The sequence below is a fragment of the Chelonia mydas genome, chromosome 2 (genome assembly GCF_015237465.2).
Source record: "Chelonia mydas isolate rCheMyd1 chromosome 2, rCheMyd1.pri.v2, whole genome shotgun sequence".
Taxonomy (NCBI): domain Eukaryota; kingdom Metazoa; phylum Chordata; order Testudines; family Cheloniidae; genus Chelonia; species Chelonia mydas.
Genome location: NC_057850.1, coordinates 225,497,370 through 225,511,382, shown reverse-complemented (window position 1 = coordinate 225,511,382; position 14,013 = coordinate 225,497,370). Strand labels below are relative to the sequence as shown.

The following is a 14,013-nucleotide window of genomic DNA, read 5'->3' as shown; positions in this document are numbered from 1 at the left end:
TAGTATACCCTTACATTGAACACAACACAGAAAATGGCAGATTTTTTAAAGGGATTGGTCAGGTTTGGTTTTCTTCCACTACCAACTGCCAACTACAAAGGGGGACAGAGTTAAAGTTCTGTAGAGGGAAGGGCTGTGGACACTATTACCTTAACTTTATTTTCCAGCTTAACTTTATATTATCTGTGTTTAGAGGCTTAAGTATAAGTGCATTTGACTTTCTGAAAGGGTTCGAGGCACTGCCAGTCAACCTTATCTCTGCATTAATGAAGATTTTGAGCAGTGAAATTATGTTTTACTTCGGCTTCCTCCCTGTCCTGCCTTCACCCAATTACCTCCAATCCTTCCCCTTCAGTCAAACCCTGTTAACAAAGATTATGACAAAAGCCTAAACAGTAAGGGAAAATTATGTGTTGCAAATGTAACCTCCAGGTTTTAGGAGGGAAAACAGGTATACTGGGGAGCCCTGGCTGTGGCCCTATTCCACACACACTGGAAGTCTTGGCACCTCTGAGGACTGTGACCTTACTCTGGAAGATGGATGCTGCTGGGACTCCTACCTCACATAACAGTGGGAAAGTCAGGGGGGTCCCTAGTTCCTCTGCTTTGTCTTGGTCAGGGAGGGCTTGCTCAGGGATCTCAGTGTAAATAGAATATCCACCATTTACAAATGTTCATGTTTTCCTGTTCAAAAGAACCTTAGAACATTACGTGTCACCACAACATCCTTGTGAAGTAGATGAATTTTTTTCACCACTTGACTTAGGAAAAAAATGAGGCAAGTCAGAACTCAGAAGTTCTTGAATACCAATCCTGTACTCAGACCAATGCACCAAAACTTGTTCAGAGCTCTCAATATTTTCGTTTTATTTACTGTAAACTAATTCTGTGTCTTACATCAAATCACAATAGTGTCACAGGCAGTTTCTTCTCCTACTACTCCTTCCATTTCCAGCCAGCTGAGTTGGAACACAATCCAAATATTGCCCATCACCAAATATCATCTGTTATATTTAGCAAGTACAAGTATACTATGCAGGGCCAGGACAGGACAAAACAGAAGTCAATAGCTGAAAAAAGGATGAGTCCAAGACCACAAAAGGCTATACATTCCAAGACCACAAATGAGCTTCTTTGGAACATTTCCCTTTACAAGACATTTGAGGAACAGACCAAAGGCAAGCTTACTATATTACCCAAGTTCCAATTAGATTATGAAACCGTAAAAAAGTGTGCACATTTCAAATGAATGTTCCTAATCCTGATGAGAAGAAATGAAAGTGTCCAAGCATACTGAGAACATCCGCTCTGTTGGTGATGGATCTACAAAACTTGTACAGTTACTTGAAAAGGTGATTACAGCCTCTGGAACCTCAGACAGTGAAAAGCAGAAGTTTCACATTTTTATATGCAATCAGATTACCACATGGTAGGATCTGGGTGCAAGGTTTTGCCATCTTTCCATAGAAAGATAAAACAATTATACTGGTGAGTACCAAGAACTAATGAACTCAAACCACCTCTTTTCAGAATCATGTGTGAAACAGTACTGAGAACCTGAGATCCCAAAAGAATGGGAGAAAATGAATTCAAACTCCGGGGAAGGAAAACACATTTATAAGCTACTGCGTGCCCCCCTGTAACAGCACCAGTGTGTGTCATTTTTTGTAGTCCCTCTTACAAATATTCTTTACAACTTGGCATTTCACATGGGTCCCTTGAGTTAGAGTCAAGTCAGAGCCACAACAAGAACAAAGATTCAATGCAGCAGGCAGCTAAGAGGCAAAAATTGCTAACACTCAAGACATGTGATGTGTTGTGGATGTGTACTGTGCTCATGAGTTGTAGTTTGCAATTATTGACTTGAACGCTTCTTGTGTCAGTGATGGTCTAGCAAATGCTCCAAGAGCATATTAAAATGGAGTATGAATAACAATTTTTCACATTTCTCAATTCACCAAATATTATCACAGAGAAGTACAACTTCTTAAAGTCTCTATTGCCACTATATAGTAACCATTATGCACTTATAAAGTTCTCAGACATTCTTCATATCACAGACACAAACAGTTTACAACTCTACATTACTAAAAACATGTGTCAAAACGCAAATTTAATAATTCATTTGAACTTAAGCCTTAGAGGGGGGAAAAAAGAAAACTTACTTTCTCTGTAGTTACAGTAAGAGATGGAACCAAAGATGGTGAAGACTCAGATTGCTTCTTGTATTTTTGTTTGTGTTTGTCTTTTTCTTTATATTTCTAAAAAACATGAAAGCAAAATATAACCCAAGTTCAGGTTCATCTTCAACATAATCCATGTATGACATACATAATACAATTTTCTATTTAAACGTAAAAACAAATTTTGACTATAAAAGTTCTATTCTTGTGAAAGTCAAATATGACTAATATGTCAAATATTAAACTACGCACATTTTGTTCAGCAGAACCATAGGCATGTTTGCACTGAGAAGCAGCATACGCTGAAATTCTTTATTAGTTACAATCAGCATTACTGAATCTATTACAGTTACTAAAATAAAACCGTCTTGCCAAATATCAAGATCTAGTACCATATTACAGAAAAATTGAATTAAAAAACTATATTGATATCCATTCTGTTTCAAAGTTCTTGTATTTCCACCAGAATTATTGTATTAATAGTGAACATTTTATTTTTCATTGGGTTGCTGCTATAAATCAGTGGTAAGACAGAATATTAACTAATTTACAAATCTCAGGCTTGCTCTACTACAGGTATCACAAATGACACTTTTACCAAGATGGCCACCTCCAGAAAACTACACTAATGTTATTTATTATAAACTTCAGTCTCAAATAAAGGGATTAGTTCATATACTGAGAGGAAATCATTCTGAACTTACAGTATGTTAAACTGAGCAAAGAGAATATTTCCCTTTTAAAATAGTCTGAAAAATTACTTCTGAAATGTTACTTCTGCAGATTCCCATTTGTGGGATTTTTGTGCATCTGTACCATACCTAGTAGAGCAGTACCATATGTATGACCACTCCTTCACAGAAGCAAATGTTTGGACACAAAGCTACAAAAAGTATGCATGGTCCCAACTCCCTTCGGCTAACTGAAAGACTCAGAAGAACTACTCCAAAAAGTAGAGAAGGAAGGTGGGCACTGTGGATCTGCATAGGCATTATACTCAAGCCATTACCGGTAAGTAACCTTTTTTCTTCTTTTGAGAATTGTCAACGTAGATCCACATGAAGATTAAGTGGCTATACAATCCCCAGCAGGAGAGCAAAATACTTATTTAATAATGGCTGCAGAACTGCTCTTATGGCAACACTGTCAGAATCAGATGTCATATCAAGGGAGTAGTGCATGTAAATACATACAAATATAATTCCAAAAGTCAGTTTCCACATATTTGCCACAGAAGAGCCATCAGATAAGCATGCCATAAAAGCTGCTTTAGAACTAGCTGAATGGGCTTATAAACTTCCTTAGTAATGGATCACCAACTCAGTGAAAAAGTCTACATGCAAAGTCTAATTCATTTTGAAAATATGAGTAAAGCAAACTCCACTCTACACCCATAAACTATAAATAACTTGACTGATTTTCTAAAAAGTTTTATCTTCTCTAAATAACTCAGCACCCTCTTAACATGATGTTTATATTACCTAGCCCCACCAGGAAATGAATACGGTTTAAGAAAAACAGAATTCCAAAACATCTTCAGCATAAATATAGGGCAAGAACATAAAGCCATTTTGTCTTTGTGGAACACAGTATAAACAGCGCCCACAACCACAAAAGCCTGTAGTTTGTTCAGCCCTCCACCACCCACACGCCCCCCCAGCTCCCATGAAGCTAGTATAGCAACAACAAAAGATAACATTTAGAAGTGCGTAGTACAGACTGCTCTCCCGAACAGTTAAAAGGTTGTTTCCATTTGTCTTTAATTTTAATTTCAAGCCACTGAAATGGAAAAAAATATTCTGTCTGCTTGATATGTTCTATTCAGAACTTCTGTACAATGTCTAAGGACAGAGGAATCTGGAACCTCAGAGTGGAAAGCATAAATAACTAGAGCTGGACAATATTTTTAATAGTTTATTGGTGGATCCAAATCTATGTGAACTTGAGACAAATTCACTCAATAGTTTTGGCCTGACAAAATATTTTTTGGGGATTAGCAGAGGCGGTGGCCTCCCTCTTAATCGTTAGCCCAGTGGTTAAAGCATTCACATGAGATGTTGGAAACCAGGATTCCATTCCCCTCTGTACTTGTTGTGGCATAGGGATTTGAGTTTGGCTCTCCCACACTCTGAGTGCCCTAACCACCAGGCTATGGAGTCACTCACTCACACACTCTCTCTGGCCCAATAACTATTTATTGTTATTCATAGTACTGTAAAATTCATTCACCTAGGATGTGGGAGACTCAAGTTTAAGTCCCTGCTCCAATGACTATTTAATTATATATAAAAAGTGCAAATGCTTCCACAGACTAATCCACAGCCAAGTAGCTATGGCACATATTCAAATTCCTTCTCCACACTAGGCAGAAGAGGAAACTGTTTCCAAGTCTCCAACATCCCAGGTGAGTGCTTTACATCGGTATGCTAAGGTTATAAAGTAGGTCACCACCACAACCACTATGCAAAAAAATGTATTTCAAGTCAAACAAAACATGTTTCATTTAATCTAAAAACAGATTTTTTTGATTTGCTGCATTTTTTGAAATTTTTGGATTCAAATCAATCTAATTTTTTTCTGAACTGCAAGTAACCTGAAAAATCATTTATTCTCCCAGATCTAAAACTACTCAGTGTATTCTAAGAAATAAAATGTTGATATGTGTAATTAAAACAAACTCAAAAAATATCCAAAATCGATGTTAGTAAAGTAGACAACCCATTGGCCATAGTTTACACAGAAAATCTTTTCCATTTCAAGGAACGCTGGCTTCCTTGTAGGCGCCTTCCTGGATTCTAAAATTATGTCCTGCATCTCCTTGGAGCACTGAACACCTTGTACTCAGAAGTTCCAAGATTTAGACCTTTATATGAAAGGATTCTGGGCCTGACTGTCAAATCTGACCTCCTTCCTGGGCAGAAGATCTGGAAGCTCAGGATGAAGTACTGAAAATTCCAAAAAAGGTTGCATGAGATCAAAATACCAGAAGTGACAAGCCCAGTCTGGAGTGATGAGACGCAAGTGAGCTTTGTCTCCTCTTATCTTCCTCATAACATACAGAAAATGAACCACGAAACGCAAACAGGAAATGATTACTCCAATACTAAAAAAAGCCATCTGTCAACATGCCAGTATCCTTTCCTGTCCTTTAACAAAAAGTAGACATTTAAACACAGTTTTTTGTAGCAAAAAAAAATAAAAAAAATCTATGGACAGATGATTCTCTTCTCCAGAACAGAGTCTGTGCCACTGCTGTCCTCAAGGACCATTTTTGTTGTTCCTCTTCCCATGCTGGAGTCTCAAAGAGTCTGTAAGCAAATTACTTTTCCCTAACAGATGAATATCAGTCTTGTGGATTTGATAACATGCACAGCAGTTCCAAAGACCCATCACCTTCTGATACAAAGGCTGAGAATGAGCACTTATTTCTGTAGCACATGAGTGTGGTACTGTCAGTTAACATCTAGCTACATAACTCTCAATTTTGTGTAAGGAAACACTTCAGAACCCAAAGTATGGCTTGTAATTCTAATATATTTATCTGAAGCATCATCTCCCCAAAAGTCCTCAAAGTTTATCTTTAAACCCAGAGCTTGAAACAGGATTACTTTCAGAGACTGACAAACTCCTTGAAAGCCGTGGGTTTGAACTGACCAATCATCCAACTACAGATACCTATGAGATTCGTAAATTTCTGAAATGAACTGCCTTGACTGCCCCACATTTTGTAAAAACCCTGGGAGCTGTCCAAAAGACAGCGCTTTATAACTATGAATGTTTCTTACACAGAACTAAAAATACTGTTCACTTGCAACTCTGATAGAACAATGGCAATTTAAGCTTGAACACTGAAAGGCCTAAGCCAGTCCTAACAGATAAGGACAGGATAATGGATTCCACCACCATCATAACATAATAGTTGAATCTCCAGATATACTTGTTCAACTGTCTCCAATCTAATAAAGCAGGGTGGATAAAAATCAATTATTTTTTTTAAAAAAACCAAAAAATCAGATTTTTTTTTATTTAAATCAAATTTTTTGGATAAAATGCTTTTTGAGGAAAAAACCTATGTAAAGATAGTTTTAATTAAGATACATTATAGCTCAAAGATATCTCATCATGGAATAGGGATTAAAAATTCTAATTCTATAGTATGAGACAATATATTCATGTAATGTTTAAGAAAAGTTTTGTAAATGAGTTCCAATACTTCATGGATTAGGGACCCAATTTTATGGGGTTCCAGGGACTTCTGTATAGATTATTTAGGTTAATCTTTCTATCTACCCAATGGGACTTAGTGCTCAGTCTAGAAGATACCATCAGAAATGTTTAGTTTTGCAAGAACTGGCCTAATCTGATGATAGTTTGTGAACAAAATTGTGAAAAGATAGATGGCACTGTCACAGCCAAAGTTCTCAACATTGGGCTTAAGAGAAATGCTGAACACATGCTGAGTACCCTGAAGCTTATTTCCGTAGCCTTGAACAAAATGCAGGGAAATAGCTGTTTTATTGCTGATGCTGTTGAAATTTGAAAGGAACTGAGTGAGATCTTAAAAAGAGAAATATGCAATGACAGAGTTAAATTACAAGCATTATCTCCACCTCATTTTCTTGCAAATATTCTCAACACTCAGTACGAGGGTCAAACCTTAACTGCTGAAGAAGAGGAGTTGGCTATGACATGGACATCCATCAATCATCACTCCATAATGCCAACTATAATAAACTTCAGAGCTAAGGGTGAACCATTCAAGAAATATATGTTTGCTGCTGATGTTTTAAAGAATGTCACACCAGTGAACTGGTGGAAATCACTTAAGCACTTGGATTCAGAGACTGTTGAAGTGATAATCTCACTTTTAACAGCAGTACCTTCTTCTGCCGGTGTAGAAAGAATATTTTCTTCCTTTGAACTAATTCATTCCAAATTGAGAAATCGTTTGGGACAAGAAAAAGCAGGAAAGCTTGTTTTTCTTTTCCAGATTATGAACAAACAGGAAAATGAAGGTGAAGATGACTGAGTTAGCTACAGAAGCCAATATTTTAAGTTTCTCGTGTTGACCTGGCTGACAGTCGATTTAATTTATTTTTTTTAGTATTTAACTATTTTAGTTAAAAACAATTTTAACAAAAACAAACCTGATTTTAAAAAACTTGAATGTTTAACTAAATTCAAAAATTCATATGCTTGTTTTGTTAAAATATTATATGTTTGCTGTTGAAGAAAAAAATCCAGAATGCCTAATGTTGTTTTAGTTAAATAAAACAATTTAAATGTCCGTCTGGTGATGTTCTCCTCCTAATACAGCATAGAAAGAAAATCCTCCAAATATTAACGATTAACCTGTTGAACTGGAGATATTTATGAAGTCATTGGGAGGTGAACTATCTGCTTCTATTACCTTTGGTAAATGAAATAACCACACAATCATTCATTTTCTGATATAGCTGTAAAACTAATCTGAAAAGTTTTCAAAATAAATCACTTTAAAAATGTATACTATGTACCTTCTAAAAATGAAACCTACACAGATATTAAGGTCAGAAGGGACCATTATGATCATCTAGTTGTGAAAACATGTATTAAGGTTATAACAACCAACAAGAATGCATTTTATGTAGAAATCCATCATTAAATCAAGTTTTCCTGACTAGTGATTTAAATCAAATCCATGTTGTAATAAAGTAATAGAGATCTTCTAAGACCATGAAAATAGATCCCTGAAAAAATATAGGGAAGATGGGTTAGGAGGCAGCACCTAGCAGAATTGCATTGCATAGCCTTTCTGGATGACTTTTAGGACCCAACAATCCATAACAATGCCATCCCAGGCTGCCAGGAAATGAATATACCAGTGCTGAAAAGGGAAACAGAAGGGTTCAATACAAATGTTCTGGACCAAGACTCGTGTGTTGCATGGAACCAGAACAGAAGTTCATGCAGAAGCCTTCTACCAGTACTTATTCTTCAGTTTCCTCCACTGTTGGGGGTAAAGGTCTTCGATAAGCTGACAATTAAGATCAAAGCAGTGACTTTGAAACTTGAAGTCTAGTATCTAAGACTTATAGATTCATAGATATTAAAATATTAGAATAGATACATCCCTAGAGACCTGTATTTGGATCCATGTTCCTTCTTCTAAAGTGGATGATACCTCCCCTGCAGAGAGCCATACGTCTTCCTCCTTTTCCAAGTGGCTGATAGGGCTTGGATGCCTATATATAAACTGATCCCAGCTGGACCAAAGATAATATGCATCCCCTTTATAGCCTCAGGTCTGAACATTTAAGATTCATGAGGTGGACCTCAACTGGGGTTACCAGGTGTCCGGTTTTCAACCAGAATGCCTGGTCAAAAAGGGACTCTGGTGGCTCGGTTGGCACTGCCGACTGGGCCATTAAAAGTCCAGTCAGCAGCGCAGTGGGGGCTGGGACTAAGGCAGGCTCCTTACCCGTCCTGGCTCCATGTGGCGCTCGGAAGCAGCGGTATGTCCCCTCTCCAGCTCCTAGACGTAATGGCAGCCTGGGGGCTCCGCAAATGGCCCCCCCCAAAACGCCAACTCCACAGCTCCCACTGACTGGGAAGCACGGCCAATGGGAGCTGCAGGGGCTGTGACTGGGGCAGCGTGCAGAGCTGCCTGGCCATGCCTCCATGTAGGAGCCAGAGGGGGGACATATTGCTGCTTCTGGGAGCCGCCTTAAGTAAGTGCCGCTGGGAGCCTGTACCCCTGGCCTCCTCCCACACCCCAACCCTCTGCCTCAGCCCGGAGCCCCCTCCCATACTCCAAACCCCTCTGCTCCATTCCCTAGCCCGAAGCCCCCTCCTGCATCCCAAACCCCTCATCCCCGGCCCCACCCCAGAGCCCGCACCTCCAGCCAGAGCCTTAACCCCCTCCCACATCCCAACTCACTGCCTCAGCCTGAAGCCGCCTCCTATACCCTAAACTCCTCATTTCTGGCCCCATCCCGGAGCCCACACCAGAGCCCTCACCCCCTCCCGCACCCAAACCCTCTTAGCCAGCACAGTGAAAATGAGTGAATGAGTGAGGGTGGGGAGAACGAACGACAGAGGGAGAGGGATGCAGTGAGTGGTGGGCAGGGCCTCCGAGAAGGAGTGGAGCCTCAGAGAAGGGGAAGGGCAGGCGTCAGGACAACGGTGTTCAGTTTTGTATGAGTAGAAAGTTGGGAATCCTAACCTCAACTGCTCCTAACCAGCACTGCCATTTTAGATAGCTGTGGACTTGACACCGGCAACTATATATCCCATAAATGGAGATCTGTAGAGACAATTTTCAAAAGGAGAATACATTGATAATCGCATTTAAATAGATATGCAATGAAGCTTGTGATAATGGGAAAATATTTATAGTGGGAAGACCATATGGTAGGAAAACATTTATGATACTGATATTAAATATATTTTGCACACATATACATATGCATACACACAAGAACAAGCAAACCTTAATCTAGGATATAGCTAAACTATAACTAGCGTAACCAGAGATTCATATTTCATAGCTATGATTAATCAGAAAGCTTTATTTCACATTTGGGAGCTCAAGAGCACCTGTCTTTTTTTTTTAAAGTTATATAACACCTATTTTAATTACAATAATTTCAGGATGCAGGACAAGAAAACAGACAGCAGTATATCATTTTGGAATACAGAAGCAACTACTATTCCAGACACTGTCCTCTATGAAGAAAAAAATGAGAAGACAAGTCATACTTCTATTACTTCACAAAGGCCAAAGATTTAATTTTATTAAATGATAAACTTTTATGAGTTATTGATGGGTAAAAATTCTTCAGTTGATTTGACTGAACTGCATGCTGTGTGATCTAGATTATTTCAGGGGATTAAAAGTGTTCATCACTTGTTTTCTTTCATACACTTACAGATGTAGCAAAACGTCTATCATTAGCTACCAGGAGAAAAATGTCACCTCCTATGTAAAATAAGCCCAGAAATCTATTTCATAGCTGCCACTTTATGTCTAGGAAAATGCTTACAGGACAGTCAACGAAATTTTAGAAGACTTAAATGTGGGACATCTTTCTTCTGGTCACAGAAATCCTGGGGCCAAAAAGTATTCTAGAATTCCAGGATGAAGTGGTAAGGAATGGGGGGACTGACCTAACACATGTGGGAGAGTTTTGTAGGATTGTCCAACTGGAAAATCATGTCTGGAGTGTGTAGGGTTGGGCATTTGTCCAGTCAAAAAAGAACTGATCAACTGATCTGTCAAATAATGCCCAAAATAGTAAAATATCTTAAAGCACCAATTTATTAGAACAACGAAGTAAGACTTTGTGGTCTCCAGTAGGCTTAGCCTTAGATAGATACTTATGCCTAATTACAAAACATACATTACTTAAATGAGTTATTTTAACTCAGAACAACGCAAAACAATTAAATTAAGTTCTAAAACATGAAAGAATAAGTAGAAATTACTTACTGTAACTGGAGGTTCTTCAAGATGTGTGGTCCCTATCTGGATTCCAAATGCATGTGCACATGCACACCATGCACCAGAGCCGCAAATGTTCATAATAGTGTCCGTTGACACGCATGTGCATCATGCATCAACCACACGGTGGGTCCGAGGCTTCAAGAGGCTGTGCGGGTCGACACCACTCTAGTTCCCTCACACAAAGAATCAAAGTAGCCCAAAGCAGAGGGGATGGAGGGTGGGATTGGAATGCATATAGGCACCACACACCTCAAAAAACTCCAGTTACAGTAAGTAACCTCCACCACTTCTTCAAATGATGGTTCCTATGTGGATTCCAAACACGGGGAGAATAGCAAGCAGTGCTCAGCGCAGCAGTGGGTGCAAGGGATCTTAAGAGGACACAGTTTGCAGTACAGCTCGACCGACTGCTGCATCAGTCACCAATGCAAGGGCAATGGTGTAGTGGCTGGAGAAGGTGTGGACAGAGCACAAAGTGGCTGTCCAACAAATATCCTGCCATGGAACATCTACAAGGAAAGCAGACTGTATATGCATGCATGGAGTGGGCTGTGAAACCCGGGAGAAAGAGAACGAACATGAGAGAGTGCATAGCATTCCGTGATACAATGGGAGATCCAGCTGGAGAGGCGTTGCGAGGAGAGGCCGCAACCCCAGCAGTGCTCAGAAATGGCGACGAAGAGCCAGGGTACACCCAAAAGGCATGAGTACACTGGAGATAAAAGACTAGCACCTGGCGGACATCAAGGGAGTGGCATGTTTGGCTCCCTGGAGGAGGCATACGGTTTAGGGTAGAAGACTGGGAGGTGTATGCACTGGTTGAGGTGAAAGGGAGAGGCCACCCTGGGGAGGAATTTGGGATGAAGCCGCAAAGAGACCTTATCTTTCTGGAAGATGGTAAAAGGCAGGTCTGTGATCATGGCTGCCAGTTCGCTAATGTGCTGTCAGGAGGTGACAGCCAACAGGAGGATCACCCTCATGGAAAAATTGGTGAGGGAGCAGACCATGGAGGGCTCAAAGGACGACTTGGAGAGGACGAGATTCAGTTCCCAAGAGGCAGTAGTCTTCCGCATGGAGGGGAAGACACTGAGAAGGCTGCGAAGAAAGCTGGCAGCAGTTGGGTGGGTGAAGAAGGAAAAGTCATCCACAGGGAGAAGGAAGGCACTGAATGCCACTAAGTGGATACGGACGGAGGAGTGGGCAAGGCCCAACTAGTGGAAGTGGAGGAGGTAGTCCAGGAGGACGGGGATGGACATGGAGTCCAGGGGATGTTGGTGACAGTGTGAAGAGGTGCCACTTAGCCTGGTAACATTCCCAAATGGACTGGCGCCTGCTATGAGTGAGCATGTCACACACGGGGGTGGAGCACACTGTCTACATGTGAGACCCCCACCCCCTCCAGGCCATGAGATGGAACTTGCAGTTGAATTTGTTCAACAACCGGAGGTCTAGAATGAGGTGAAGGCCACTTCCTTTCTTTGACATGAGGAGATAAGGGGAGTAGAAACCACGAACAGAGAATGTGTTCTATGGTGCCCTTGTGGAGTAGGGCAGTTGCTTCCTCTCACAGGAGGTGCTATTGGGAAGGATCTGGAGGGTGCCCAGTGGGAGGGCTGGAAGGAGGGAAGGAGAGGACTTCAATGAGGTGCCCATGGTGAACAATGTCCGGCACCCAACAATCAGTGGTGATCCTGCCCCAGTGGTAGGCAAAGAGGGCAAGACCACCCCTGAAGACGATCTGTGGTGTGTCCGGAGAGATGGATGGGGCTTTGCGGGTTTTCGAGGAAGGAGTCAAAAGGACAGCTTAGTCAGATGTTGCGGAAAGGTGGAGGCAGTGGAGGTAGCAGTAGAATAGTAGTGGGGCCGCTGAGAGCACGGGTGGCAGCAGGATGGTTCAGGCAACTGTTGGGGGAAGGGCTGGTAGGTAGCACAGGGGTGGGGCCAGAAAGACAACTGTTGCTGTCTGCAGACAGGAGCCGGGGCATAGATGCCCAGTGACCACAGGGTGGCATAGGAAGCCTTGAGGAAGCGAAGGGACTCATCCATCTTGTCACTTAACAACTTATGGTTGTCAAAAGGGAGGTCCTGGAGGATAGTCTGGACCTCCTTTGGAAACCCGCTAAACTACAGCCAAGAGTCATGGCAGAGCACTACCCCGGATGCTTCATAGCAGGATGCAGTGTCAGCAGCATCAACTGCAGCCTGGACAGCCACCTTGGCAACCAACTTGCCTTGGTACAGAAGGTCTGTTGCTTCTCTGGAGGAAGGAAGGCTTGGAAGTCCACTACTTAGAGTAGGAAAGGAAGTCATACTTGGCCAAGATGCCCTGGTAGCTAGCAATGAGGAACTGCAGGCCCGCAGATGAACAGACTGTGTGTCCTAGAAGATCCAGCTTCTTCGCAGCCCGCTCAGGTGGTGTGGACTTGAAATGTTGTTGACTAGCGCGCTCAGTGTCCGCGTGTACAAGGCAGTGGGTGTGTAAATAGGAAGTTCATACCACTGGATGCTACATAGTGGCATTCTGCCTGCTTCAGGGTACGGGCACAGGAGGCCAGGGTGTGCCAGTACCAGACAGCATGAGCAAGTTGGCTTCGTGGCTCAGCAGGACAGTATGGGAGGGTGCCAGGGGTTGTATAATGCCCAGGAATTGATTCTGGGGGGTCCATGGGAAGATTGAGAGCCGCAGCCATGTGGCGAAGTAATCCATGGTACTGGACATGGTCATTGGCAGGGGAAAGAGCAGGGGGAATAAGCGCATTGTTCGGTGATGAAGAGGCACCAGTGAGGACTGGGGGTGCCACCAGTGCCAATGGTGTCAACAGAGCAGGGGCATCCTGAGGCTCCTCATAAGATGGCCGGTGATGTGGGCATGGTTGTACTCCACAGTCACAGTAGTAGGCCAGTAGAGATCAATAGGGCATAGGGATCAATAGGCATCGGCGTCATCCACGGGTAGCGGAACCACGGGTCGGCCAACAGACCGTACGCCGATAGGTAAGGTCAGTGCCAAGTGTCTGGGCTGTAGGACCAAGCAGGCGAGAAGGCTGGGTCTGGCTTGGAGGACCATTCTGAGTCAGAAGATGGGTCTGGCAGGAGTGGGACCATCCGTGCCATCAGTAGAGCAGGATGGTCCACAAGGAGAAGAGGTTCATCCATCAGGGCTGCCGGTGGAGAAGGTCAGAGCAAAGCAGGATGCTGGTGGAGCAGGAGGAGCTCATATACCAGAGACCGAAGTCTCAAAGCAGGTGGAGGACCGGAGCGCCAAGGAGAGCCAGCATATGACAGGAAGAGCTCACCATCAGCGTAAGGGAAGACAAGCGCCCCGGTGTGTGGGCAACTAGGTGT

The 14,013-nt window shown here is 42.1% G+C and overlaps 1 protein-coding gene across 14 annotated transcripts in view; it reads right to left on the bottom strand.

Annotated features, from left to right (window-relative positions):
- MLLT10 (MLLT10 histone lysine methyltransferase DOT1L cofactor) overlaps positions 1 to 14,013 on the bottom strand; it is a 227,485-nt gene that overhangs the window by 99,227 nt on the left and 114,245 nt on the right. For all 14 annotated transcript variants that reach the window (XM_043541310.1, XM_043541311.1, XM_027820953.3 and 11 more), the window contains one exon: positions 2,166 to 2,261. In XM_043541310.1, coding sequence (XP_043397245.1) covers positions 2,166 to 2,261 — 96 coding nt within the window. The remainder of the gene's footprint in view (positions 1 to 2,165; positions 2,262 to 14,013) is intronic.